Raw genomic sequence first — 26,196 nt, 5'->3', positions numbered from 1 at the left:
GTATTTCATAGTTTTTATTGATGGCATTTATCCCATGGTTTAACATGTTAATTATACTGTAATAAACATGGCTTTAATATTAAACTTTTCCTTATTATCCAAAGTCACCACAGTCCATTTCAGTAAATAGAAAAATATATACTTAATACTTTGTACAATACTGGTTTTTGGTCCAAACAAAAATGGATCAGAAAAGCCAATAAACTTACTTTAAGAATTCCCAATTTTAAAATTTTCTAAATGGATTTAGGCAACTTTGAATAATGGGATTTACATAAAATCTGAGACAATACTAAACAAAAATGGCCGCAACACACAAAATTAAAATTTCAATTTCACAGATTTGTTATGCCAAAAAAAGTACATAGAGAAACAAAATCGTATTTACATGTTTCATAATAAAATAACGAAGGCGAGACAGGTGATAAAGGGCTGTAAGAATGAAAATATAGAAATAGCATATAATTATTAAATGAAGAACTACAGATCTAACAAGTCCTTAGCATGGATCATCCTTTAATCAGTCTTCCTCTATCAGAAAAATTTTAGTGCACGATACACCCAAACTCACTCAACTTCACACATACACCGGCACAAACTCAGCATAGAAATCATTCGTTATCAACATTCTCTACTCTATACAGCATCCCTCGCCCATATATAATTACAATTTGGAGGTGTCGGTAAACGCAGATGAGCGCACGTAGTGGTGCAGATGAAGAGGTATTGTACAAGCCATTCACTGTGCGGGCTCTACTCACGGCTACAGCCAGACCATGCCAAGTCAGTGAAAGAAAGAACTTGCTGGAGTCTAGGATAGTTTCGCTTGAGAACGGCTCTGTTGCCAACTCTCTTTATTACAACTAACTGGGGAGAGGGAAAGGAAGGGAAGGGCAGCACAGTTTTATATTCCTTTAGGCAGATCTGACTTCAGCTAACCCAGCATGAGGTACGATCCCAACAACTGAACAATGCAGGGTAGTAGCTGCTTCCAAAGTTGCTGTATTGATTCAGCGGTTATTTTCTACGTCTAACTGCAGTCTTCATCTTCCGACCAGAAACTGAAGGTCTGGAAGCAGAGAAAATATTTTTCCCATTAGTCCTATCAAAAGAAATGAGTAGTTCAGAGTTTAGGACAAGGTAGCTGAACGTGCAGTAGTAGCACTGAGCAGATATTCCAGAACAACTGTTTCATAGTCTTGTCTCACTAGTCATCAGCTGGCAACAAATGGCATATGATGATCAGGAGGAAGAGAGTTCCAGCAACCAAAAGCAATTAAACATCTCTTTCTGGAGTAGCAGCATAACGGCTAGACACAGATTTTACTTTTCAAGAGCAAGAGAATTTTCCATTGGCTGATGTGTGATATTTCTGACTTTAATCCTTTAAAGCTACTGTTGCTCAGTTAGCCCATCAGGCCAATTGAAGGCAGGATGCCCAAACTAGTTTCAAGCTCCAGGGTGCATCTGAATGCCTCATGATTTAACAGCAGCAGAGGCTGGACACTGTCCACTGATATTCCCCTAAGCTCAAGCGAAATTCTGATACGATCTCTTACCCCAGTGTAAATCGCGGAGGCTGGCTGAAGGAAAATCCTGGAGAGCCAGAAGGCTGTGCCGGTGCTGCTGGTGCAGAAGAGTTTGCACAAAAAGTAAATACTCCTGGGTTATTTGAGAAGTTGAAATTAGAAGTATTACTTCCAAACTGGAATACAGAACCTGGGAAGATGGGATGGAAGCAGAAGGGAGTGAAAAAGTCGAAATGTGAGTTCATCTTTTCCAGCAAAAATCCTTGCATCCTTCCTACTGTCTTTAAGGAATGTGTTTTACAGGTCACACAAAAGGACAGAGTTTGGGTAGGGGTGCACCAAAGTGCCAGATTACTGCAGGAATGGTACACAGTAGACTCATCCATCTTACCACAATCATAAAGGGAGTCTTCAAATAACACTGCAGCCCACAGTAATAAATTGATTGCTAACTTCTGTACCACAATGATGTTTATACCTCTGCATACTGGAGTTTATTAATATAGCCTTAAATTCTAGTACTGAATTGTGTAGACATATTGAAGTAACCTTTTCAGGTGTTCGTGCAGTCGACCTGGGAATAAAGAACTGAAAAGCAACACAGACAATCCAGAGAGAATCTTACCTTTGGTAACTGTCACCTGATTAAGGATTGCAGAGTGTTTGCCACAAAATGTCATTGACTTTTATTTAATAATGGAGGGTACCCTGTAAAATCTCTCAGAGGAAGAAAGGAGGCTTTTCCCTGATGGCAAATGTATATATATACTTATTGGCAGCATGTTTTTAATACTTGTGAACGTAAACCCGGTCTTTCTTATATGTAAAGGATCAGTTCCTGCCCCCTTCACATGGTGTTTTGTATTTCACTTAAAGTTCTTTTAAGTCTTAACCTATAAAAGCTTAAAAATAATAATGACTGTACTCTTACACAAAAAGCTCCCATTCCTAAGAAACTGCAAAGTCTGTTAAAGAAGTCAGAGAACCAAGAACAACTCTAACAAACCCCAAAATAATAATTTGCAGTGCTTCTGCCATTCTGGTTTGCAGGAAGGATTCTCTCAAGCATGTGTGCAGTCTTACCAGTGAATACTCCATGGTTTTCAACACTTTGTTTTTATCACTCTATTTGTTAAGGAAATAACCCCCACTATTTGCAGGCTTGCAAATTCCATGTCTGTCAAATCTCCAGTGGAGAAGGCTTACTGTGAAACTGACATTACTGTGGCACATCCTCCACAGTCAGGAGCGTGACATGACAACTTAACTCTACCTATAACTTCTATAGAGGGCAATTCCTACACTTAATACATGCACAAGGCAGAAACCTTCTTTCTCCATATCATTTAAGGTGCCATTTCATGAAAAACGAAATGTATAATCTTGGAGAGCAAAAGGGAAGAGGAGGGTCAGCACTCACCAGTGCTGGGTGTACTAGAGCCAAACCCAGGCTGCTGGGCCACTTGCTGTCCGAACACAGAGGGCTGAGTGCTGCTTGTCACTGAGCCAAAGGCAGGAGGAGCAGCAGGAGCTGGCTGAGCACCAGCTGAAAACAACGGTGTTGACAGAGAGCCGAAACTTGGAGCAGTTGGCTGGCTAGACCCCTGGCTCTGGCCAAATGCTGGTGGCTGGCTGGCGCCAAATGCTGGGCCAGCAGCGGGCGCTGGAGGCCCAGAGCCAAACACAAATGAAGAAGATGACCCTTCAGGAACAGAAAAGAAATGTCAGTATATGCTGTTTGTTGGTTTTTTTTTCCTGTACAAGAATCTGTCTAGAAACCAATGTTGTACAATATGCTTCTAAGGTCTGGGAGCCAAATACTCAATTTCCTCTTAGTTTTGTTAGTACATCAAACAACTACTACCTCAGCTGCAACAGAAATTGCACCCTGACTTGTATACAATGTTAAGAAATGCCATGTTTGAGAGTCAGATAAAATTAAACCTCAAAACACATTATCTACTCAGATTACCACATTAACATCCATGTTCTAGAAACACATTCCCACCACCAATACATTTTAACTTGTAGTTACTAAAAGATGTTTAGAGAACACACAGAGAATATTAATTCAAATTGTACTTTTCAAACCTACAACAAACACCTCCCTATTTATATTAGGACGAAGAGAATGTGAATCTTATCAGGAGCTGCAGCCCTCCCTGCCCAAGTATTTACCATGACCAACTTTGTGAGTCCAAATCAAGTTTGAAAAAAGAGTAAGCTGAAGGGAAACCTCAGTGCTGTCTACAACTCCCTGAAAGAACGTCATGCAGAGGTTGGTGCTGGTCCCTTTTCAGAGGTAGTGACAGAACAAGAGGGAATGGCCTCAAGCTGCGACTGAGTAGGTTTAGACTGGATATTAGGAAACATTTTTCACAGAAAGAGTGCTCAGACATTGGAATGGGCTGCCCAGGGAGGTGACCGAGTCACTGATGCTGAATGTGTTTAAAGTCATCTGGATATGGTGCTTGGGGATACAGTTTAGGGTGACCCTTGTGGAATAGGGGTATCATTTGGACTTGGTGATGCTGAGGGTATTTTCCAACCTGAATGTTTCTGTGATAAAACCAAAACACAACCAGCCCATCTGTTTGGCTGCTTCAGCTCTGCACAGCCAGCAGAAATAACTAAATCAAAGTGCACGACTGAACAGTAACTGTATGTACGCAGCAGATCTGCTGCGCAAAACGGAACATTTTAAGCAGCCCTACCAATGCAACTTAAGCAGCCTTCATGCAACAGGAAACATCCTCTCTTTTACTTAAATTTGGAATGGCTGCATAAAACAGCTCCACCCCTTTGTGAAGATGTCTGATATACAGCATCACCAACTAAGGAGGTTACTAATTTGGAAGCTGGATAAATTGATCTACTGGTTGTTTTAATTTAGGACTGTTTTCTCTCTTGTTTCTGATAAAAAGTGAGCAGATTTAATTTCTGTGAGTGACAATATTGAGCAAACAGATGAGCCACATGAAGTCTCTCCTCACAGGTTCAATCTTATTTCCAACACACTGCTAGGCTGGCAGGAACGTAGATGATTTGGGTGGATTTAGTCTTGCGCTGTAGTGCTCAACCCAGGCACTTGGGTAATGAACGTAACATGAAAAAACTTCACAGATTCTTAACTCTATCTTCTCTAAATTGCTTGATAATTAACAAAGGCTGACCCTAGTGCTTATTAGAAACTAATCCTTATGCAGCAGCAAGTGCCCATGGAGGTCCTGTGTTTATATACACTCGTAAAGAAAGAACTGTGCAAAGCTTGACATTACAACAGTTCAGTAGTTTTAGGTACAGGAGAGAAAAAACAGGAAATATGTAATCCACTGACTTCTAATGTAAGCACTGGATGGGGATCAGGAGGAAAAAAACTCAGTCTCATGGTGACAGTTCCTGTACAAACTGAAAACCAGTAATTGTGTGAAACAATGCTGCCACTAGTTCACTCCTACACTGCACTTCCCAGACTGTCACAGGATGTTAGGGGTTGGAAGGGACCTCCAGAGATCATTGAGTCCAACCCCTCCTGCCAGAGCAGGACCATAATCTACTGCAGGTCACACAGGAATGCATCCAGACAGGTCTCCAGACTCCATTCTCCAGAGAAGGAGACTCCACAACTTCTCTGGGGAGCCTGTTCCAGTGCTCCGTGACCCTTACAGTAAATAAGTTCTTCCTCGTGTCGAGGTAGAACCTTCCTGTCCTGTCATTTATATCCACTTGATCCTTTGTGCAATGTCAGAAACGAGAAAAGCATCCATTTAAAATGTACCTGTGGAACTTGATGTGGCTGTGGCTCCGAAGGTGAAGCCTGAATTTGCTGCATTGCTACTGCTGGCTCCCGAACCAAAGAGAAATGAAGACAGACCCGTGCCGGTGCTGGAAGATGTGGTTGCTGGTTTGTTTTCTTGGGAGAAGCCAAATGACTGAGACGCTGCAGATTCTCCAGAACTGCCAAAAACAGAGCTGCTCACAGTGTTGCTGGGTTGTCCAAACACAAAAGGAGCGGGAACTGGCTGAGGATTTGAGGAAGAGATGGCGCTGCCAAACACACTACTGCTATTGGCTGAAGTGGTGGGTACGACTGTACTGGAGGAGCTGGAGCTCAAGAAGCTGAAAGATGGCTTTGCTGCTCCGTGATCTGAAAGGAAAAAAGGTACGTAAACCGCCACAGAAATGCTACACAGAGTACAGCAAACTGGCTCCTATTTCAACCACCATACAAGAAGCAGTCCTGAATGACACCTCAACTGCTATTCAAGCTAATGCTGCATACCTAAGATCCAGATTTAACGTGCTGATTGCTGCCATCCAAAATTAAAGGAATAGAGGGATTGTGAAGAACAAGGACAATGCTGCAGTCTAGGCTTCCTTGGTTACAAAGACTAAACATTACCTGAACCAGTATAAACCAGTATCAACCAGTACTTCTGAACTCTTCAAAGAGAAGATCTGTTTCAGATGTTCTTAGGGGAACATCAATTACCTCTAACAATGTCATGCTTTTCTTCAACAGAGTACTGAAAACCACAGTGATATGGTTTTGTTTGTAGCATGTTAGAAAATGCAGCCCTGTGCCCAGTCCTCTAAGTCAGGCAAAGCTCTCCAGCCTATTTCTTCCCAGCTTGACTGTACTTAAGAGCAACAGAGAACAACTTTCCCTTAAGATCACTGTTATAAAGGACTGAGTGCAGTGTTGCCCATGTAGAAGGGAGCTGCTCTTTAAAGTCAGCTGCCCTATGCTGCTAGGCTAATTCTCCCTATTAATTTGTGATTCTGCTTTCTATTTCTCACTATCATTTTTTCCCAATAGTTATGGCCCATCTTTCAGGGATTATGCCACCTGTCAGAAAACTTGTTAAAATTTCCTTTTTGCACAAGGTGCTTCACCAAATTTCCACAACTAAACTCCAGAGTTTACCTGGAGTTGATTAAAAAAAAAACTGGCTGATTAAAAAAAAAAAACAAAACAAAATTGAAACCAAAGCAAATCCAACCTCCCACCCACTCATTCATTTCCCCTAAAATACAAAACCCTCTAAAAGCCTGTCTGTTGAGTAGCAGTTTAACCTGAGAATGCTGTGGTTTAAAACAGTATAACCTTATTTACTGCCTTTATTCAGGGTTCCTTACCAATGCCCTTTTCTGCACCACTTCAGAAGTCAGACACTAATTTGGTTCCTTAAAAGTCATGACTCAAACAAATGGAATTTAACAACCTGGATTTTTCTAAACAGTGATCACCGCTGAAGAACTTTAATCCTCCACTGCAACTTTCAACAAATGAATGGAATACAAACATGTGTAGTATCTATGGAGGGATTTTTTAATACTTTGGTAGCAGTAGAAAAACAGCAGTGCATCCTGCAACACAGCCACAATTACAAGGGATAAGATATTCTCTCCCTCTTCCTCTTTCACTATGGAAAACAGTGCTTATATAAGGTTTTTATATGGCACCATATTACAGATTTTACCACCAGCTCTGCTGCTTACCACTGAGACAACATAATTCTTGTGTTCACACAAGAAGTGATATAGATTCATTCACATATGGTAACTTTTTGCATCTAAACCTAGTGTTAAAACTCACTGAAATCTAAAAAGGACTTGCTACATATTGTCTACACACCAACAACTAGTGCTACAGACAGGCTTCAGGTACTAACTAAGCTCCAATGCATAGATATATCAAATCTCACAGATTTTGCCCAGTATGGCTTCAGAGGTATATATTACGTGATGGATGTTAGCATACAAATGAAGAGAAAAGATGTTCCATTTACCTGAAGTACTCGTTTGTGCCCCAAATGCAAAAGATGACTTTGCCTGCTCACTTTCCTTCTCCGAGGGTTTAACAAAACTAAAATTGAACATAGGTTTTGCTGTGCTCTCCTCTTTGGTATGCTCAGCTGTTCCAGCTGAAAAAATAGGTTGTGCCTTTAACTCTTCATTGTCAGCTTTCTTCCCAAATGCTAAAGGAGCAGCAGAAGTGACAGAGTCCTGTTTCTCTTCCGTCCTTCCCAAAACAAACTGTGAGGCAGATCCAGACTCTACACTGTCAAAAGAGAAGCCTCCCTTTGCTGAGAGAGCTTCATCCTTTTTCTCATCTGGTTTCTTAAATTCCAGACCAGGTGATGCCACCTCTTTTTTTTCTGCCACAGTTCCAAACGTGAAGCCACCAACCCCGGGTTTATTCTCATTGGTTGCTATGGAAGAAGTAGAACTCGTGCCAAAACCAAAGCCTCCCAAAACATGTTCCTCTTTCTTTTCCTGTTGTCCCAGGTTTGCTGTCCCAAACTGAAATGTTGAAGGAGCCTGACTACTTGTAGATGGAAGTCCAAAGCTAAAACTATTAGTTTTACCTTCTTTTTTACTTTCTTCTGGTTTAGAGTCTGAGGAAGAAACTCCAAATTTTATGTCCCCTGAACTACTAGTCGGAAACTTAAATCCCCCAGTCACAGTGTTGGAGGATGCAGATTCAGAGGCAATACCAAACTTGAAGCTCCCTTGTTCTCCAAATTTAAATCCCCCTATGCTACCTAATGAATTAGAAGATTCCGAGGAGGACGACTGGACACCGAACGTAAATGATGGCATTGCAGCACTTGAGGACACAGTAGCAGTACCAAAACCTGCAGAAATCAGTAACAACATTGAGTTTGCAACACATCGCATAATATACGTAGGTTTCACCTCCATGGCTTGAACTTCACAGTCAAAAACTGTTAAAAGACCCCACCAAACCCAAACAAGGCACAAAGCAGGTAAGAAACCCCCACGCTTCCTCTCTACGCAAACCTTTTTGCAGTGGTACTCTTCTGCCCACTAGCTGGCTTTGAGAAGCGTGCTGCTCATCTCCTGGAAAGATCACGTTTTAGCTTAAACTCCAAATAAACAACTACAGCATGAACACAAGCTTTTCTCTACAAAGCATGACCTTTTGCTGGGGAAAAGGTGTGGAAGCAGAAGCTTGTTACCTTACTAAAGCAGCGTTCCTAGAGGAAGAGAGAAACAGTTTTGGCATACCTCAAAGAAAAACAAACCTACAGAAGGAAGGAACTGCAGAACACACCCCCTTGTCTTCTCATTAAATATTACCTTTGAGCTCTGCTTTGGTGCCTGGCTTTGCACTTTCACAGGATATACATTTTGTGGCTTCTGCCTTGTTTGTGACCAAGCAGACCTCACAATCCCAGCTTCCTTCAGGCTTCTTGAATTTGTCTAAATCCAGAAATCCTCCAGAAGCAGCAGAAAATGCAGAAACACTGCTACTGGTCACAGGCACTGAACTCCCTGAGAAACAGGCAAGACAGTTAATCATCCTGCTTAAATGAGAAAGTGAATATGGGCTTTTAAAGAAACTCTTAAATGCCCATTAACTAGCAAGGGAGACAAGAGTAACAGTGAAAAAAAATATCAAACCACAAGTTAACTTCAAACTCAGTATGAGAATGGAAACAATAGAAACACCTAGATTCATCTTTACAATTTCAAGTACAAACTGAAGCAATGACATTTAAACAGCAACTGCAGTTCATACAATACAGCAAGCCAACCTACTACAGATAAGTACTCAACTAAAACTACTAGAATTTCTGCTGACACGAGCAACCCAGACAATTTGCACTAAAGTTGACGATCACTTTCAAGTCATGAGACTTTGAATTTAACATCACCAAATCCCAAAGACAGACATGTTCAAAATTACGTTGTAAGAAAAACCAAACCAACCAATCAAAAAAACCCTAACAAACAAAAAACCTTAACAAAAGAAAACCCCACATCGAAACCAGAGAGGAACTCAAAGCTTCCAACCATATGAATCTGTGTTCACTACACAGAAGCTACACTGTCTCCAACAGCAGCAGAAACTTAGATGCCAAAAAGCCAGTGTTTGCCTTCAGCTTTGTCTACCTTGCAGAGGAAGAGATCTCACTTGAGGCTGCACTTCAACAGAAAAGTTCAGGTTCATAAGTAGGAGGATTGAAGTGGACGTCCAAGAGGCACAAAAGCATTAGATAATTATTGTATTCATCTATGGTTTTAAGCCTCTGAGGGTGCTTTTTAAGACAGGGGCAAAAATTAAAGTTTCAGATTCAAACCACTCAAGACAGGAATGGGTCATCTCTTCCACAGCACATCCAAAGAGTTTTTATCCTCTCATTTCACTTACTTCACTTGTCCCCTTGACAGATGTAACAGAACTGTGCAGATCTTTGGACCATGACCCAACACATTTCTAACTGCCTCCCTGACTAATGACTAGAGTCCCAGACAAAAGCAGCAACTGATCACTCTGAGGCTGAAAGTCCATGAGAATAAGCTCCCTCCAAAATTTCTATCTGAAGAAATTCCACTCTTACTGAACAGGATGATCAGAAAGGAAGCAGAATCTGGTCCACCTTAGATTATTTACACAACACCCTCCCCCCCCAGGATATACTTGGAAAGGTGTTTTTTGATATAATAGTACATTAAATTATGTTAAGTGCTTTAAACACCACACTCAAAAGCAATTACAAATCACATACAACGGGAAATAACCTGAAGAGAGCGCTCATCTCAAGGCCTGGAAAAACCCTGACCTTCCAGAACAAGATCACCCATGTTCTGGAAGGCAATTACTGGCCCTCAAAGGCACAGAAGAGCATATGGTTTTGTTTTAGTTTACAATGACTACTTAAAGACTACATCATCTTGAAATCTGGCTTCATACCTCTGCTCGATTACACAAAAATGGTGAACAGATCAATTCTTACCCCTGTTCTGTAAATATCACTTTTACTTACACTTTGAACAAGGAAAAACATCACAATTTTTTTACTCTTGCAACAGAGTTCATGTTTTTCATCAGTGAAAATGAGTGGATTGTTTTAAAGTTAATTAAGACATCCTCACCAGCTGCAAAGCAGAGCATATTTGCTTCAGGTCAGCCCTGCACTAACACATTGAACATTCAGTTAAATTCATGCAACAGGCTGGAATCCTCTAAAGTGCCTGTAACTTCCTGCACAGGCACTAATCCATCCTGTATTCTATACAGCCATGCTGCTGAAAATATTTTTATATGCAACATTTTATTCTGCAAATGCACAGAGGCTGAGACTGAAACAACAGAAAAGAGAAGAACACACCTGGTTTCTCGGACTGACAAGCTACACATTTGCTGTCTTCTGCCTTATTTGTTAAAAGGCACACTGCACAGTCCCAAGAGCCCTTTGGCTTCTTAAATTTGTCTCCAAACTCCAGAGTGACTGTTGTGTCAGTGTTGCTGGAGGAGGATGTAACTGTCACCGCATTGTCTGTGACCACTGGCAACGTCAGGGCAGGCATTACTCCTGTTCCAGGCTTTGGTGTCTCACATGCAATACATTTTGTAGCTTCAGGTTTGTTGTGGACCAGACAGGTATCACAATCCCACGAGTTAGGTGATGTTTTAAATTTGTCTTCAAAGCCCAATGTCCCTGCTACAGGAACTGCTCCCTTGGAGGAGATACACTGACTTGAGCTTGTGATCTGCTTCGTACTGTCAAGCGTTGAGACTTTAGCGGCTTCACACGTTACACATTTGCCATCTGTGGTCTTGTTTTGCAGACTTGGGTCACGTGTGTCAGACTGCCAAAGTGAGGGGGCTTGCTTAGGCGTGTCTTTACCTGCAGAGAAACTGCTTATTGCAGGCCTTGTATAGACCTCTGTGCTTGTAACAGGCTGTGCAGACATAGAAGAGTGTGTGTCCACAGACATAAAACCTAGGAAAAAGATGAAGAGGAAGAGGTGTTGCTGATAGAGCAGTACCCTTACCGCAGGTAAATTACTTAATTTAAATTTATGCTGTCTGGCGTTAGAGGTGCCAGTGGTTGCAACTAAACATTCTTAATATCTGCAAGAGGAAGTCCCTGGAAATCTTATCTAAAGGGATGAAATTTCATATGCTGCACTGTGACAAATCTTCACTGGTAGATACAAGGGCGAACAAACAGTTCTGAAAGCCAGTCATGAAAATAATTTAGTTAATTTTAAGACAATAGATCAAATCAAATCAAGTTTCTGAGGCTATTTCTGCCTTAGTAGAAGGACAAGAGAACAATTGTCATCTACAATCTTTGCTCAAAGTGCACTTGGGTGCCAGCCAAATCCTTATTTAAAAGGTTCCAACTTTAACAGAAAAGAACCACCACCAACATGGAAACGCTGAAGAAAATGCTACAGTAGTGCATCTTCAATAGCAGCACAAAGTACTTGTAGAGCTAAAATGAAGATTTTGGTGGGTTTCTACTGTTATACTGTTTTGGGGTTTGATAGTTTGTTGGGGTTTTTTAACTGTCAGAAGTAGAGTCTTTGAACAGCAGGGCTTTGGAATCTGCTTCTCTTCAACCAACATAGCAGTGTCAGTTCACTCATGGGTCTTTCCTTCACCAAAATGCTCTCTCACTTAGCTCTTTCCAGCATAAAAAGGTGCTCTCTTCTTAAGAAGCAGAAAGATTTGTTACTTCATTAAAAAAGAAAAATGTCCTGATGCAACTGAAGGCTCATGGGAAAAGACCAAATCAAATAAAGTTCTTCTTAAGACAAAACCCCCTATCATCTACACACACACATATGCTGTATTGAATAGCTGAAAACAATTGCAATGACTTAAAAATAGAAGTTAGGAAAGGGGTTTTAAAAAGTGAAATTGCCCACTCTGACTTAAAATTTACAGCTTAAGCCATAGTATATGTCATCATCTAAGAAAAAAATATTTACAGCTTTTGAAACATCTTTAGGAATTGTCTTTACTATTCTGAATTCCCAGGCACAGTGAAGGTGAAAGGGGAATGTTTGCAAAGCTTTTAATGGACATTTACTTTGTGATTCCACACATTTTATTTATGTATTTATTTAATTCTGTGATTATTTAGAATCACAGAATTGTCAAAGATGGAAAGGACCCCAAGGATCATCTAGCTCCAAACCCTCTGCCATGGGCAGGGAACACCTCACACTAGATCAGATTGCTCAAAGCCCCATCCAGCCTGGCCTTAAAAACGTCCAGGGATGGGGATTCTACCATCTCCCAAGGGGCAACCTGTTCCAGTGTCTCACCACCCTCATGGTGAAGTCTAATGGTCTTAATACCTCATTTGCAATTAAATCCTAACAGTGAAAGGAGAAGCAATGCATCAGGTTCAATGCTGCAGTTTTCCTTTTAGCAATAAAACCCACTTAGAAGGGGAGATGAACCCTAACTGATGCAGTGTTTAATGTAATGCTCTCCCATGTTTGCATTTACAGCTACCATTGTGTTAACTGTGACAAGTGCCTTTGCTGCTGCTGTTGTGATGGGTTTTTAAAAATCAACGCCGTTATTATGCTAGCCCATTTTTTGCAATGTCATCTTAAAAAGAGTTCATTATCTGGGGTGCATCAGGAAAAGTGTGGCCAGCAGGTCTAGGGAGGTTCTCCTCCCCCTCTACTCCAGTTTTGTGCTCCCCAGTTCAATAGAGACAGGGACCTGCTGGAGAGAATTCAGCAGAGAGCCACAGGGATGACTGGGGGACTTGAGCATCTCCCTTATAATGAGAGACCAAGAGACTTGGGGCTGTTTAATCTGGAAGAGAAGACTGGGAGAAGATCTGGTTACTGTATACAAACGTCTCAGGGGTGGGTATCAAGTGCATGGTACCAATCTCATTTTGCTGGTCAGCAGTAATAAGACGACGAGTAACAGCTACAAACTGAAACACAGGTTTCACCTCAATATGAAGTGAAGTCTTCTCTGAAGACTTTCAAAACCTACCTGTATGTGTCCCTGTACAAATTACCCTAGGGGACCCTGCCTTGGCAGGGAGGTTAGACTCAATGGATCTCTGGAGGTCCCTTCCAACCTCTATGGTTCTGTGATTCTGTGGTCTTACCAGGGCTTTTTAGGATGTCTAACACACTTCCTTCCTTTAAGACCTTCGCAGGTTTGGTGGAACCCTCATATTCATCCTTTTTCTTCTTATTGCTGGTGCTGTTTGCAGTGGTGGCATCTTTAACACCAAAACAAAAAACACCTTTCACCAAGAAATCCACTTAAAATACACTCACATTTGCTAGAAATCAGAATTCCTAAGTTTCATGCTTCTTATAAAGAATCTTCAAGATTCTAACTTGTTTACAACAGTTTACAGTTACAGTTTGGTTCAAAGCAGATCTGTCACTGAAAACGCAACCTCGCCCGGCATTGCTAATATGCTCAGAAAGGGCAGATTTACTATTCTGTATACAAGAAAAAAAGAAATCAGCATTCTAGATATTAAATGCTAAAGCTGCTGTTACCTAGCGCGAGTAAGGATGTCACAGATGTATCACTGGATCCAGAAAGCTCGGATGATTTTACAACAGGAACACTAAATGTAAACCCAATCTGCTGCAAAAGAGAGAAAGATGTTATTCAGATTCTGAAACTGAAGAAACCTTAGAGTCTCACAGACAAATAATAATTCAAAATTCAGTCTTCAAACTTTTAGTATCCACATGGGGTGACAAATTGTAAGCCAGAACCCTACATATTTGTTTTCCTTATTATTTGGGATAATTCTGCTTCCATGTTCTGCAACGTTCTAATAAAGCCACGAAAAAAGGTTGAGCTTTATTTATTTTACTTACAGACAATGGAGGTAGCACTTCTGCCTCAGTAGATTTCACAATTGGAGATGAAAATCTGAACACAGGACTGCCAACATTACTTGCTGGTTGTATCTGTGTTTTGAAAAGAATGAAGGTTTACACCTAAAAGAAAAATTCCCTGGCAAAACAACAGCAGCTACTTGAACTTACTGTCTAACATATGTTCTCTCTTACAAGGAAAGGCTGAGAGAACTCAAGAAGACTGAGAGGGGACCTTCTCAATGTTTATCAGTATTTAAAGGGTGAGGGCAAGAGGATGGGGCCAGATTCTTTTCAGTGGTGCCAGTGAAAGGACAAGGGACAACAGGCACAAACAATAATGTGGGAAATTTCACCTAAGCGTAACAAAAAACTTCCCAGTGAGGGTGACAGAGCACTGAAGAAGCTGCCCAGAGAGGTTGGGGAAGTCCCCTTCTCTGCAAAGATTCCAAACCTGCCTGGACACGATCACGGGCAAGCTGCTCTGGGTGACCTTGCATTAGTAGGGCAGTTGGACTAGATGATATCCAGAGATCCCTTCCAGCCCCCATCACTCTATGATTCTGAAGTAAAGTTGTAAAACCTGATATTTATTCTAATCCACAAATAAGAGTTACAGTAAAAGAAACTGACACGTGCAATTGAGCATGTAGTACAGTATCATCAAAACCAAATCCCAAGAGAAAAAAAATCTGAGATGCTACTTAGATCTAAATATATTTAAGTATATGGAAAAGAAGTCTAGGCATTTTATGAACCTTAGACTAACCTAGCTCAGTTTAGTCAAAACTTCAGCAAATACCTCAACAGGTTAAAGTAGGTATCTGCTGCAAAACATACAAAACTATTTCAAGTACTCTGGAACAGATGAACATTTGTTTCACTGCAATATTATTCATATTATTGCACCCTAAGCTCATATGCTGCATTAGACTTATATGACCACTAACGTTAGTTGCAATTTAATAATTTGGCATAAAATCCCAACCACATCTCCACAGCATTTGAAGCAGTCACACAATTATGTTAATAAGTTTGCAAGGTATAAAATGGAAAGAGGCCAAATCAAACACTTTATACCTCCAAATCAGAACGCGTGACACACAACAATGATTTACCTTGTTCACGGCTGCTTTCGAAGCAGCGCTTGGTGACGGTGAGACAGTGTTACTGGCAAGAAAACTGAAGTTGAAGGAAGGCAGCGTTGCAGTACTGATGGGCAGAGGAACTTGTGGTAGCACTGGCTCCTCTACTTCCTAGGTGTAAAATTTAATCATGGTAAATTTTAGTTTTCACTCCTCTATAAAGAAGTTGCAAATCTTAGTCCTTCCCTTTTATAAGGCATACTACCTTCCTACCCTGTCTCACCTCAGTTGCTTAAAAAAATACAAGAGGTCTATAGATTCAGACACAGAAAGCTATCAAAGGGATTTGATGGGTGGACTGTTCAGTGGATAAGGAACTGGCTGGATGGTCACATCCAGAGGGTAGTGCTCAATGGCTTGAAGTCCAGATGACGTGCAGTAACAAGTGGTGTCCCCCAGGGGTTTGTACTGGGACCTGTGCTGTTTAGTGTTTTCATCAATGATATAGACATTGGGATTAAGTGCACCATCAGCGAGTCTGCAGGTGACACCAAATTGATGGTGTTGTCAATACACCAGAGGGATGGGATGTCATCCAGAGGAACCTGGACAAGCTGGAAAGGGGTCCAAGTGAACCTCATGAGGTTCAAGTGCAGGGTTCTGCACCTGGGCTGGAACAATCCTCACGGTCAACACAGGCTGGGGCATGAGGTGATAGAAAGTAGCCCTGTAGAAAAGGACTTGGGGATGCTGAAGGATGAGAAGATGGACATGAGCAGATAGTGTGTGACTGCAGCCCAGAAGGCAAATCACATCCTGGGCTGAATCAAAAGATGCATTGCCAGCACATCCAGAGAGGTGATTCTGCCACTTTGCTCTGGTGAGACCTCACCTGGAGTGAGGTCTGGAGCCCGCAATATAGGATGGACATAGACCTGATGGAGTGAGTCCAGAGGAGGGCCACAAAAATGATCAGGGGGTTGGACCACTTCTTTTATGATGACAGGCTGAGTGAGCTGGGGTTGTTCAGCCTGGAGAAGAGGAGGCTCCAGGGAGACCTAATAGTGACCTTCCAGTGCAAAAAGGATGGAGAGAGACTATTTACAAATGCCTGTAGTGATAGAACAAGTGGCAATGGCTTCAAACTAGAGAAATGTAAATTTAGATTGGATGTCAGGAACAAGTTCTTTACTGCGAGGGTGGTGGAACACTGGAACAGGTTTCCCAGGGAGGTAGGTGGGGCCTCATCCCTGGAGATATTCAAAGTGAGGCTTGACAGGGCTCTGGGCAACCTGATCTAGTTGAGGATGCCCCTGCTGACTGCAGAGAAGGTTGGACTAGATGACCTTTGGAGGTCTCTTCCAACCCAGACTATTCTTTCTATGATCCTAACCTCCTAATCTCCCCACCTCAGTCTGCCACCACATTTTAATTCATGGCAGGCCTGTTTCCATGTGGTACTACACACATCACCTGCCCTGTAAGAATACTGAAAGTTAGCTTGTAATTACTACCTGTGCAGAACACAGAAGGACACAGATCAGATTTACCACCTTTTCTGTGCTTTAGTTGTTAAAGGGTGGTGAGGCACTGGAACATGTAAGCTCAGAAGTTGTGGATGGATAAGGCTTTGAGCAAGCTGATCAAACGAAAGGTACTTCTGCCTGTGGCAGGGGGACTGGACTAGATCTCTTAAAGATCACTTCCAGCCTAAACCATCATAGGATTCCATAAAAGATCTAGAGGAAAAAAAAAATCATCCTTTCTAATTATCTCCTCAGCTCCTCAATTCAGAGTACACCCTGAAGACAAGTGGTAAAGTGTTCATTTTGCAGGATTAGGTAGGACAGCTGTGAAAGTTTCTGAAGTCACTACTGCAGTAAACTGAAAAATCATAATGTTTGAAGAAGTATATGGGTTCCTCGGATTACCAAATACCAGAGCACAAAATGCCAGAGAAGAAAGCCTGACTATGAGCACAGAAGATCATATAGACTGGTCAATCTAGCCTATATTATGTATCCAGGATGCATATCTAAAACTCAAAACCCAGCGTACCTTAAAAACTCCCAGTCTCATCCTCGCCTTTTGAACTATTTGACTACCAAGATTAGATTAACTGGGGGTTAAATGAGGACAGCCAGTCTAAGCACAATTTGCACAGTAGTACCAAGCCCTACCCCAAAGTGACTAAGCAGAGATAGAAGTTGCTCCTACCGAAACATAAGGCTGTCTAGCTGCTTACATCCTTCACGGTTTTGATCTGTTGAGTCTGTTGGACTCTGATATTCAAATCATTTGTACCCTAGAAAGATTCTCCATTATCTACTGTTTCTTCATTCTGTGTCAGCCAGAAGACTCATCTAGTTTGTGTTTGGGTTTTTTTTTTTAACATTCAGGACCCAGCAGTAGGCATCTTACATAACATCCAATCAGAAAAATTATCTCTGGGATAGTCATGACCGGTTTCATTAAAGAGACATTTCCCAGTAAAATGAGAGACAAAATCCCTCTCGCAGTGAGCTTGATGAAGTGCCAAAAGCTGTTTATGATCATTAGCAGATATGCAGAATGCTGTCCTCTGTTTCAGACTCTTTGCTTGTATCTTTCTACACAACTTAAATATGGAGTATCAAATTGAATAGATTTTGTTTGGCACTTTTTTCAAACATCATTCCTTTACAAAAACTCTACAAACCTCCAAGAAAATTTGTTCATTCAGTTGCTAAGGAGAAACTTTATCGCATGAAGCATCTCCAAGATAGCATGAGTAAAGATTTCAGAAATATAAAAACAAATCTGAGGCACCTACATAAATAAATTGAAGCCTGCCCTGAAACCCACAGCACAAACAACAGAAAACTAAAGCATTATTATCATTTACTATGAGGTAATAAAATTCACACTGTTAGCTGGTTACCTCAGTGATCTCAGTCAAAGCAGCCAACCTCAGGAGGCCCTTACCTGTTGCTCTTGCTCAGGTTTTGATGTATAGTGTACTCCTCTTTCCCTTCTCATCTTGCCACCACCACTTAGTACCCCTCCTGAAGACAGACCATTGGATGCTGGAGTACCAACCTTGGGGTAGGTCAAATTGCTGTCACAGAATAACAAAATATAGGTTGAGGAAGGGAAAAAATAACAACAACAAAAATATTAAAAATAAAGTGATTAAAAAAATCAACTCATCAATTAATTGATTCAAGCTGTCATAGTCACCATCAGTCCTAGAGCTGACACATTCCAACTGGAATCAGAAGAAAACCTGTCCCACAAGATACTAAATGCTGGTAACTATCTGATGTTCTAAACAGTGAAAGCTGCATTAATAACAGCAGTGATGAGAAGGAGATATGTAACAGTCATAATATCCATAAAAGAAGGGTGACTTAAGCCAGAAGACCTGAAATAGAAGAACTGATTGAGGTTGTTATTTTCTAATGTTTCCTTTTAATAGTGCAGACAGTGGAAAATTTGACTGTCAGGTCTCTGATTCTGTGATGAGTGTGGATCCTCGCAGGGATATGGAAAACAACTAAAAATACATGGAGATAGGCAGAGTGTGTGCGCACACAGGAGATGCTGCCAGCAGCTCTTATGGAAGAGAGAGGATTGAACTTGTGTGGCAAGATAATATAGCAAAAGCCACAGAAGCAGCTCTGGCTTTCCTGGGGCCATCAGTAGAAGCAGCAGAGGTGTTTGGGTGTGCCAACATTCCAGAAATCTTTTCAGACATGAATACAGATCCCTTTTGTAAGGCATACAAAGGCATTTCTCTGTTCATTACCAAAGCCTAGATCCAAACCCGAAAGATTTCCTAACACAAGTAGGAAGGGGAAAGAAAAACAAAAGAAACCCCTCAGAAAGAAAAAATAAAAACAACTCTACTCTCAAAACCCACACCACAGCCTAAAAGAGAAGTGAACTAGGGAATAACAACAAGAAAAAGCATTGTAGAATAAAAATGAAGTACCCCTGAAAAAAATTACCATATCAAAACTTAACCTGCAGCCAAGCAGTCAGTCATTACAGAAGTACATTTGAAGTCTCCAGGTCAAGTTTCCAGAAGACAGAGGAGAATTGGTCTAAACTTGTCAGATACTTGCAAACAGTCTGCTTAACATTGTAACCACTGAAATGAAGCCAGATCCTTAAGGCCATATGCTCAAACTTTTCTCTAATCCAAACTGACAATCAATTCAAATTCTGAAAATAAACTTATGTCAAAATAGAGCTATATTCATACAATCACAGTCTGTCTGTAATAGCCCATATTCCTCTTTTCTGTTAACACCTGTCAGCTTCTAAGGGGCAAAGACTGTCTTCTATCTTCAGACGAGTCAGTCCCCAACTCACAATTCTGATCTAGATTTAAAAATCAAATAGCTTTCCATGGGCTGAAGAGAGAGGTTCCAAAGTACTGCGACTCAGCTGCACGAAGGGACTTTGGCCAGCTGTCTCTTAACCAGCATTGTGCTCCTGCTTCAGGACACCCAACACAGACTGACTTTATTAAAAAAATAATAATTTAACAGAGTACCTACTACACTGACAAAAGTACAGCATAGCAGTAAAACTTGAAAACCAAAGAAGTACTATCAGGTTGCTGGATCTTCCTTCTATAGAGAAGAAGAAAGGAGCTCTACCAAGGAAAATGCAGAACCGTTTGAAAACTCACTATGAAAACCTAGCATCTGTTTACACTTATGCCAACACCTTAGAGCCCTTCTCTTACACCCACCCCTGAAAAGGTGGCTGCTGTGAAGTCAGACTCTTAGATACCAAAACAAAGAGTTACTTTGGGTTTTTTTGCAAGCCTAAGAATGTCCAATGCAACATTAGAATTGTTTGGAAGATGAATACGATGCCCTGCTACTGTTCTGTGAAAGGTATAATTTGAATGCAAAGTGTCTTAATTCAAGCATTACTCAAAAGAGTTGTTCAGAACGACAGTCATCAGCATTATCTGGTGGTGAAGTCATTCTAAACTAACCCAAGCAAGCAATGTAATGCAAGACAACCTCCTCAAGAAGAAATATAATTATTAACTCTGTTGGAATTTTGTGTTTTAGAGACAAGCTGGCATCCAGCTTCAGACAGCTCTAAAGGGCTCATGGTTTTCTTGCAAACTCAGAGCCCACAAGTGACTTTGCTGTGAAAGGAACATTAAAAATCCATCTTCTTCTGGGTTTTTGCTTTCAAAAAAAGAAAGAAATTAAATATATTCCTAAAGTGTAGGCCACTTCAATTCATACAGAATAATCCAGAAAGAATAATTCCTTTAGAACAAAGCTCTCAGACTGCTAGCAAGTAACTGATTAGCCAAAACTAGTAGCTGTCCCCCAGTGAACATCATTTCTCTCATAACACATTTTTTTCCACTGTATTTTCCATTCCCTTTCCTGAGAACTGTTTCTGCCCTTCCAAAAGCAGAGAAGCAGGCAGACTGTGTGGACAAAGGAGAGAGCCTTCTTTCAAGTGTTTTAAATTAACAAAATAGCCTTACCTTTCAGATGTTTGCACTTGCTGTTCTGCAGGAAAATTCTTCTCTCTCATGCCCTGCAAGTTAAGTTTGAATTCAAGATTTATCTGAATGTATTTATTAACTACACACAAAGAAGACAAACAGTAACTCATGTTCTGTGTTTGGTTTATTTTCAGTTTATACCACTGAAGTATACTTCATCTATTTAAGCTTGCTCCCTAACCATTAGGGCTATTCACTTTTACCTCTGACCTAAAAGCCCACAGATTTACGTAATACCTGCTAATTTTTACATTCAGAGTGATACTGGAACCATTGATGTGTTTTTAATTACAGAGATGTCTATCTTGTTTTAAGGAAAGTTTTTCAGGGACTCCATCTACACTCAAGCAATCAAAATGGGCAACTGTCAAGAAACCTCACTTGGAGCCCATAGCTCACCTCAAAGAAAATAGAACAGAATAGAATCAACCAGGTTGGAAGAGACCTCCAAGATCATCCAGTCCAACCTAGCACCCAGCCTTATCCAGTCAAGTAGACCATAGCACTAAGTGCCTCATCCAGGCTGTTCTTCAACACCTTCAGGGACAATGACTCCACCACCTCCCTGGGCAGCCCATTCCAATGGCAAATCACTCTCTCTGGGAAGAACCTCCTCCTAACATCCAGCCTATACTTCCCCCTGGCACAACTTGAGACTGTGTCCCCTTATTCTATTGCTGGTTGCCTGGGAGAAGAGACCAACCCCCACCAGGCTACAACCTCCCTTAAGAAGGGAGGGTCACTCAGAGAACAGCCCCACCTGAGAGCACATCATCACATCCAGCCACTTACTGTTTCAAAAAACACTATAAAATCCCTAAAACTTCAGAGTACCTATTTCACAACGGTTCCCACTGTCTCAATACTTGTCTGAAACATACTATCAGTATACACACTCTGCCAACACAGAGTACCTTAAGAGAGTAACTGAGTAGAGGCATTCCAAATTTGCAGAAAGCAGGTAGAGAAGGACCAGAAAATTTACTTACTTTGTGTTTTGTATCTACCCTCTGGTGACTTTTGTTGGAATCAGTAGCTGGAGTCAGAGATGGTTTAAAGTAATGGGTCCTACTCACTGCCAGAGGGATTGCCTTTGGTGCCACGATTTTCTGGACAGGTGGATGCTGCGATTCCATCTTTGAAAGAGAAGAGGCAATCAACTTATCTTTGCATCTGTTAGAACTACCACAGCATTTACTGATGAAAAAAGTTAAAGAACTATAAACCTCCCACTAGTCTGAGCACCCGTGAAAATTATTCTTAAGTGATGAAAGCATTTAGTTTTAAGAGAGGAATCATCAGAAAACCAGTTATGAATGCCAAAAGGCTACAGAAGTAGCCAAAGCTGACTGAATCCTATTTCAAAAGTTGGCAGCTGACTTCATAGACAAAATAACTCATGTTCCTATCATATGCTCCCATCTTTCCCTCTCCTCTGCCTACAGTGTGAGTTTTTTTTACTGGCTTAACCCATTAATTTAACATTCCAGTTAGTGAGCAGTTAATTACAAAGGATTCTGGGGGTTCCTACATTTTCTTCATTTGAAATTAACTTTCAAAAAAAAAGAGGAAAGAAAAAAAAAAAAGCTGTAGAATAATTTCAAAATAATCTCATTCATTAAAATATGATCCAATGTTCTAGATTTCCATTAGATGCACTTAAAATTACTGGTCTGACTTTCCTTGTCAAACCGGTTTCAAAGCCACAAGTTACCTTTTAATAGGAAGCACTATACAGTCTGCAAACTTGACTTAATTGAATTGGAAATAAAGACCCCAAAAGGCTACAAAATTTACCAAAGGCTTTAGCTAAAGTCTTAAGTGTCACAAGGACCAGACTTAGGACTTGTGCTACTATATAGCTTCAACAGGAAACTGTGTTTACAATGCAGCTTTAACTTCACAGAAGCTCCCACCTCTTGGTAATAAAATTCATACTGTTCTATCTGTAATATGTATAAAAGTATTTCTTTCTAAAATTTGTCACATTTGTTTTGAAAACTTGAGTAAAAAGTGGTTTAAATTCACAAACCCAGTATGAGTGGAAATCCTCTGCTGGTTTGAAAGGCTAACAGAAGACAATCAGAACAGAACAGTTGAGCTGAAAGTGACCTACCACAATCACCTGGTCTAACTGCCTGAACAAGTCAGAGCTGATGAAAAGCTAAAGCATGTTCTTAAGAGCATTGTTCAAATGCCTCTTAAACACTGTCAGGCCTGGGACATCAATCATTTCTCTAGGAAGCCTGTCCCTGGGTTTGACCACCCTCTTGGTAAAGAAACGCTTCCCAATGTTGAGTTTGAGCTGTCCCTGATGGATGTAGCTTTGTCACTGTATTCCAGTGGATTCCACTCTGCACTTCCCCTCCTCAGGAAGCTGCAGAAAGGAATGAGGTCATCCCTGTCTTTTTTCCAAACCAGTGTCCTTAGTTGCTCCTCACAGGACTTCCTCCTCAAAGACCTTCACATTCTTCAATTGTGGGGCCTGGAACTGCACATAGTAATCAAGGTGAGGCCACACCAGCGCTGAATACACTGGGACAGTCACCTTGACTCACTAGTTCTGCCATGTGTGATGCACCTCAGGATGTGGGTTTACCTGTTGACTGCTGGGGCAACACACTGCTGACTCGCTGAGCTTGCTGTCCACCAGCTCCTCCAGATCCCTTTTCACAGGGCTACTCTTCATCCAGTTCTCATCCAGTTTAACTGCTGGCCACACTGGTTTGGATGCAGCCAGTATGTGGTTGGTTTCTGGGCTTTTGGGCATGTTAGTGGCTCAGATTCAGCTTTTCATCCACCAGTATCCCTGAATCTTCTCTGCATGGCTACTCTCATTCCTTTATACACCAGCCTGTACTTATACCAGAGGCTGCCCTGACCTAGACACAGGACCTAACATTTAGCCTTGAACTTCATGAGGTTCACATGGGCCCACATATCAAGCTTGTCCAGGTCCCTCTGTATGGCATCTCATCTCTCAAGCATGTCAATCACACCACTCAGTTTTGCATTATCAGCAAACTTGTTGAGGGTGCACTTAATTTCACTATGTCACTGATGAAGAAGCATTTGTTCTTGCTCAATTGCATGCCACTGTTGATTGCCCAATGCTACCAATCTATCTGGATTCCTGTGCAAGACCTCTTGTCGCTTTGACAGAGTCAACAGCACCTCCCAGTTTGGTATCATCAGAAAACTTGGTAATGGTACATTCAGCTCCCACATCCAGATCCCTGATAATAAACACTAAACAGAAACGGCCCTAGAACTGAGCCTTCACCCACTAGGCTGGGTGTGACCTCACTGTAGGATATCAAATTAGCTAGAAATGCAGGAGGAAAAAAAACTAAAGTCACCTATCCAAGAGCTGTTGTATTTGCTGCAGATCCTCAAAACAAGAAAAATACCATCAAAAAGCATCTGCAAAAGTTGTGACTAAGTGTTCAAGTGTTCTGCCACCATGTCTGCTTTAGGAGAAAAACACAGCCCTTTCCTTGGCACACACAACCCTCTCCTACCATTCTCATCAAGGGCTACTCTTCCCCTGCCAAACTTCATGAATTCTAGTATTATGATCAGACAATTTCTCTACTTTTACCCAGTGACAGCTGTGTGGAACATTCGCTTTCTGACTGACGTCAGGCTCTACGCTGCAAACAGATTAGATCTTTCTTAATGCCTCATCACAGGTGTAGTTCCACAATCTGACAGAGAACCCAAACCAGCTTTGTCTTCAATTATATGGATAACATTTATAGTAAAAAAAATAAAATTATACACTCTACTTTTCAACATTCTTGCATTTGATGAAAGACAGTAAAAGGAATGTAAGACATTTAGTGTAAACTCTGAAGTGACTGTAAAACTAATTACAACTCTAATCACAGGATTAACATAGAAACTTCTTGAGACATTCTGCTCAGTCTCTCATTGAAAAAGCAGATTAAAAGTCTGCATGGAAGGAAAAAAAACACTTAAGTTCCTTTGGTTGCCTGATCTTAAAGTAACATTTTGTGGGTTTTACAATTTAATCAAATCAATACCACAAAGCGATTAAAAATCATTGCATTTTCCTTCTCCTTGCACTGAGCTGTAATAAAATCACAGAAGCAATTGGGTTTTTCTGCTCAAAATGAATATGGAAATCTGCACAAGTGATCTGTATGATCACTTAATCAGTATTTTTCTAGTTCTAATAATTTTTGCAAGAGAAAGCTTTTCTAACAGGAAATATCAATGTGGAACTTAACCCCAAGTTGCAGGACAAAATAAAACTACTTTTTGTGTTCTAGAGAACTTGTTCTTGATGAACACATTAAGACATCACCACACATAGATAATTCTTGAGTAATCTTCATAGTCCTTCATCTAGTGTGGGCAGGAAAGACATTTTTAGCAATTTCCACACAGCCAAGACAGCTGTAATGCCCATAGTGCTAATAATAACAACTCGAATTCATGTGAATTCTGTCACTGAGGCCTGTGACATTTTTTCTAATAGCTTTAAGGCACAGAAAGTTACCTGCCTTAACTTAAGATGCCACCGGTTCTTACCTGTTTCCGTTTGGATTGGAAGCTAGTATTCAGCATGCTCCTGTCCACAGGCTGCAGGGCAAAAAAAGTCTACATGTTAGAGGGTGATTTCCTTCCTAAGAGAGAGGGTTTCATCCAACAAAAATGAAGGGGTGGTTTGTGATCAACTTACAGAAGACAGTGGACTAGACACAGAAGATGGAATCCTTTTAGCATCCTGTTGAAAAAAAGAAAAAAACCACAGTGCAAGAAATTAAACTGAATATTCCACAAGGAAGAACTTCACCCTACACTGCCACATTCACTATGCTTTTCAAGTACATTGAATGAACCAAATTAAAAGAAGAGCCATTTACCGCCAAAGGACTGGACATCTTCTCCAATGACTGCAAGATGCGCCGCGCTGTGGAACTTGTCACACCATAGGACTGCACACTTGCTTGTTTAGCCTTCATTTGTCTTCTTACTGGTGGCTGACAATCAGTGTTGCAAATGTTACAATGCTTGATTTTGCATGAAACATGCGTACATTTTATGCCCTATGACTACGCTGACGATAGAAACAATACTCTGGTGATGACAGTACAAATGCACTTACTAGGCATTCAAGCCACAAAGAAAACACACTTTACCAACCATTTTTTTAAGTGGGACCCCACTTCCATAAGGGATAAAGTAACAAAAGGAGTACTTAAATGTAGAAGACCATAAAAGGGAAGATGTTAGGCCTGTAGGGTCTCTGAAGCAGTAATCAGGAAAATCAGAACTGAAGCACAGGCTTGCACTGCAGAAAATACTTTCAGTAGCAGCAGGTGGCAGTTTCAGGATGGTGTATGCATCTTAAAACCATCCCAAACCCCAACGTATACAACCATCA

General features: G+C 41.0%; 1 protein-coding gene across 4 annotated transcripts in view; it reads right to left on the bottom strand.

The window, feature by feature from the left end:
* NUP153 (nucleoporin 153) overlaps positions 1 to 26,196 on the bottom strand; it is a 51,685-nt gene continuing 25,489 nt past the window's right edge. For 2 of the 4 annotated variants that reach the window (XM_064160963.1, XM_064160964.1), the window contains exons 6-22: positions 25,676 to 25,792; positions 25,492 to 25,536; positions 25,341 to 25,391; positions 21,773 to 21,919; positions 20,763 to 20,815; positions 18,221 to 18,353; positions 15,290 to 15,427; positions 14,172 to 14,264; positions 13,842 to 13,932; positions 13,436 to 13,552; positions 10,673 to 11,287; positions 8,637 to 8,831; positions 7,322 to 8,170; positions 5,308 to 5,676; positions 2,950 to 3,231; positions 1,560 to 1,719; positions 1 to 1,102 (exon numbers count right to left, since the gene is read on the bottom strand). In XM_064160963.1, coding sequence (XP_064017033.1) covers positions 1,018 to 1,102; positions 1,560 to 1,719; positions 2,950 to 3,231; positions 5,308 to 5,676; positions 7,322 to 8,170; positions 8,637 to 8,831; positions 10,673 to 11,287; positions 13,436 to 13,552; positions 13,842 to 13,932; positions 14,172 to 14,264; positions 15,290 to 15,427; positions 18,221 to 18,353; positions 20,763 to 20,815; positions 21,773 to 21,919; positions 25,341 to 25,391; positions 25,492 to 25,536; positions 25,676 to 25,792 — 3,540 coding nt within the window. In that variant the 3' untranslated portion in view covers positions 1 to 1,017. The remainder of the gene's footprint in view (positions 1,103 to 1,559; positions 1,720 to 2,949; positions 3,232 to 5,307; positions 5,677 to 7,321; positions 8,171 to 8,636; positions 8,832 to 10,672; positions 11,288 to 13,435; positions 13,553 to 13,841; positions 13,933 to 14,171; positions 14,265 to 15,289; positions 15,428 to 18,220; positions 18,354 to 20,762; positions 20,816 to 21,772; positions 21,920 to 25,340; positions 25,392 to 25,491; positions 25,537 to 25,675; positions 25,793 to 26,196) is intronic. The other 2 variants (XM_064160966.1, XM_064160965.1) reach the window with 2 other exon arrangements.

This window comes from Pogoniulus pusillus, chromosome 21 (assembly GCF_015220805.1).
Source record: "Pogoniulus pusillus isolate bPogPus1 chromosome 21, bPogPus1.pri, whole genome shotgun sequence".
NCBI classification, from domain to species: Eukaryota; Metazoa; Chordata; class Aves; order Piciformes; family Lybiidae; genus Pogoniulus; species Pogoniulus pusillus.
Note: the sequence above shows the minus strand (reverse complement) of the source record. Positions and strands in the feature narration are given on the sequence as shown.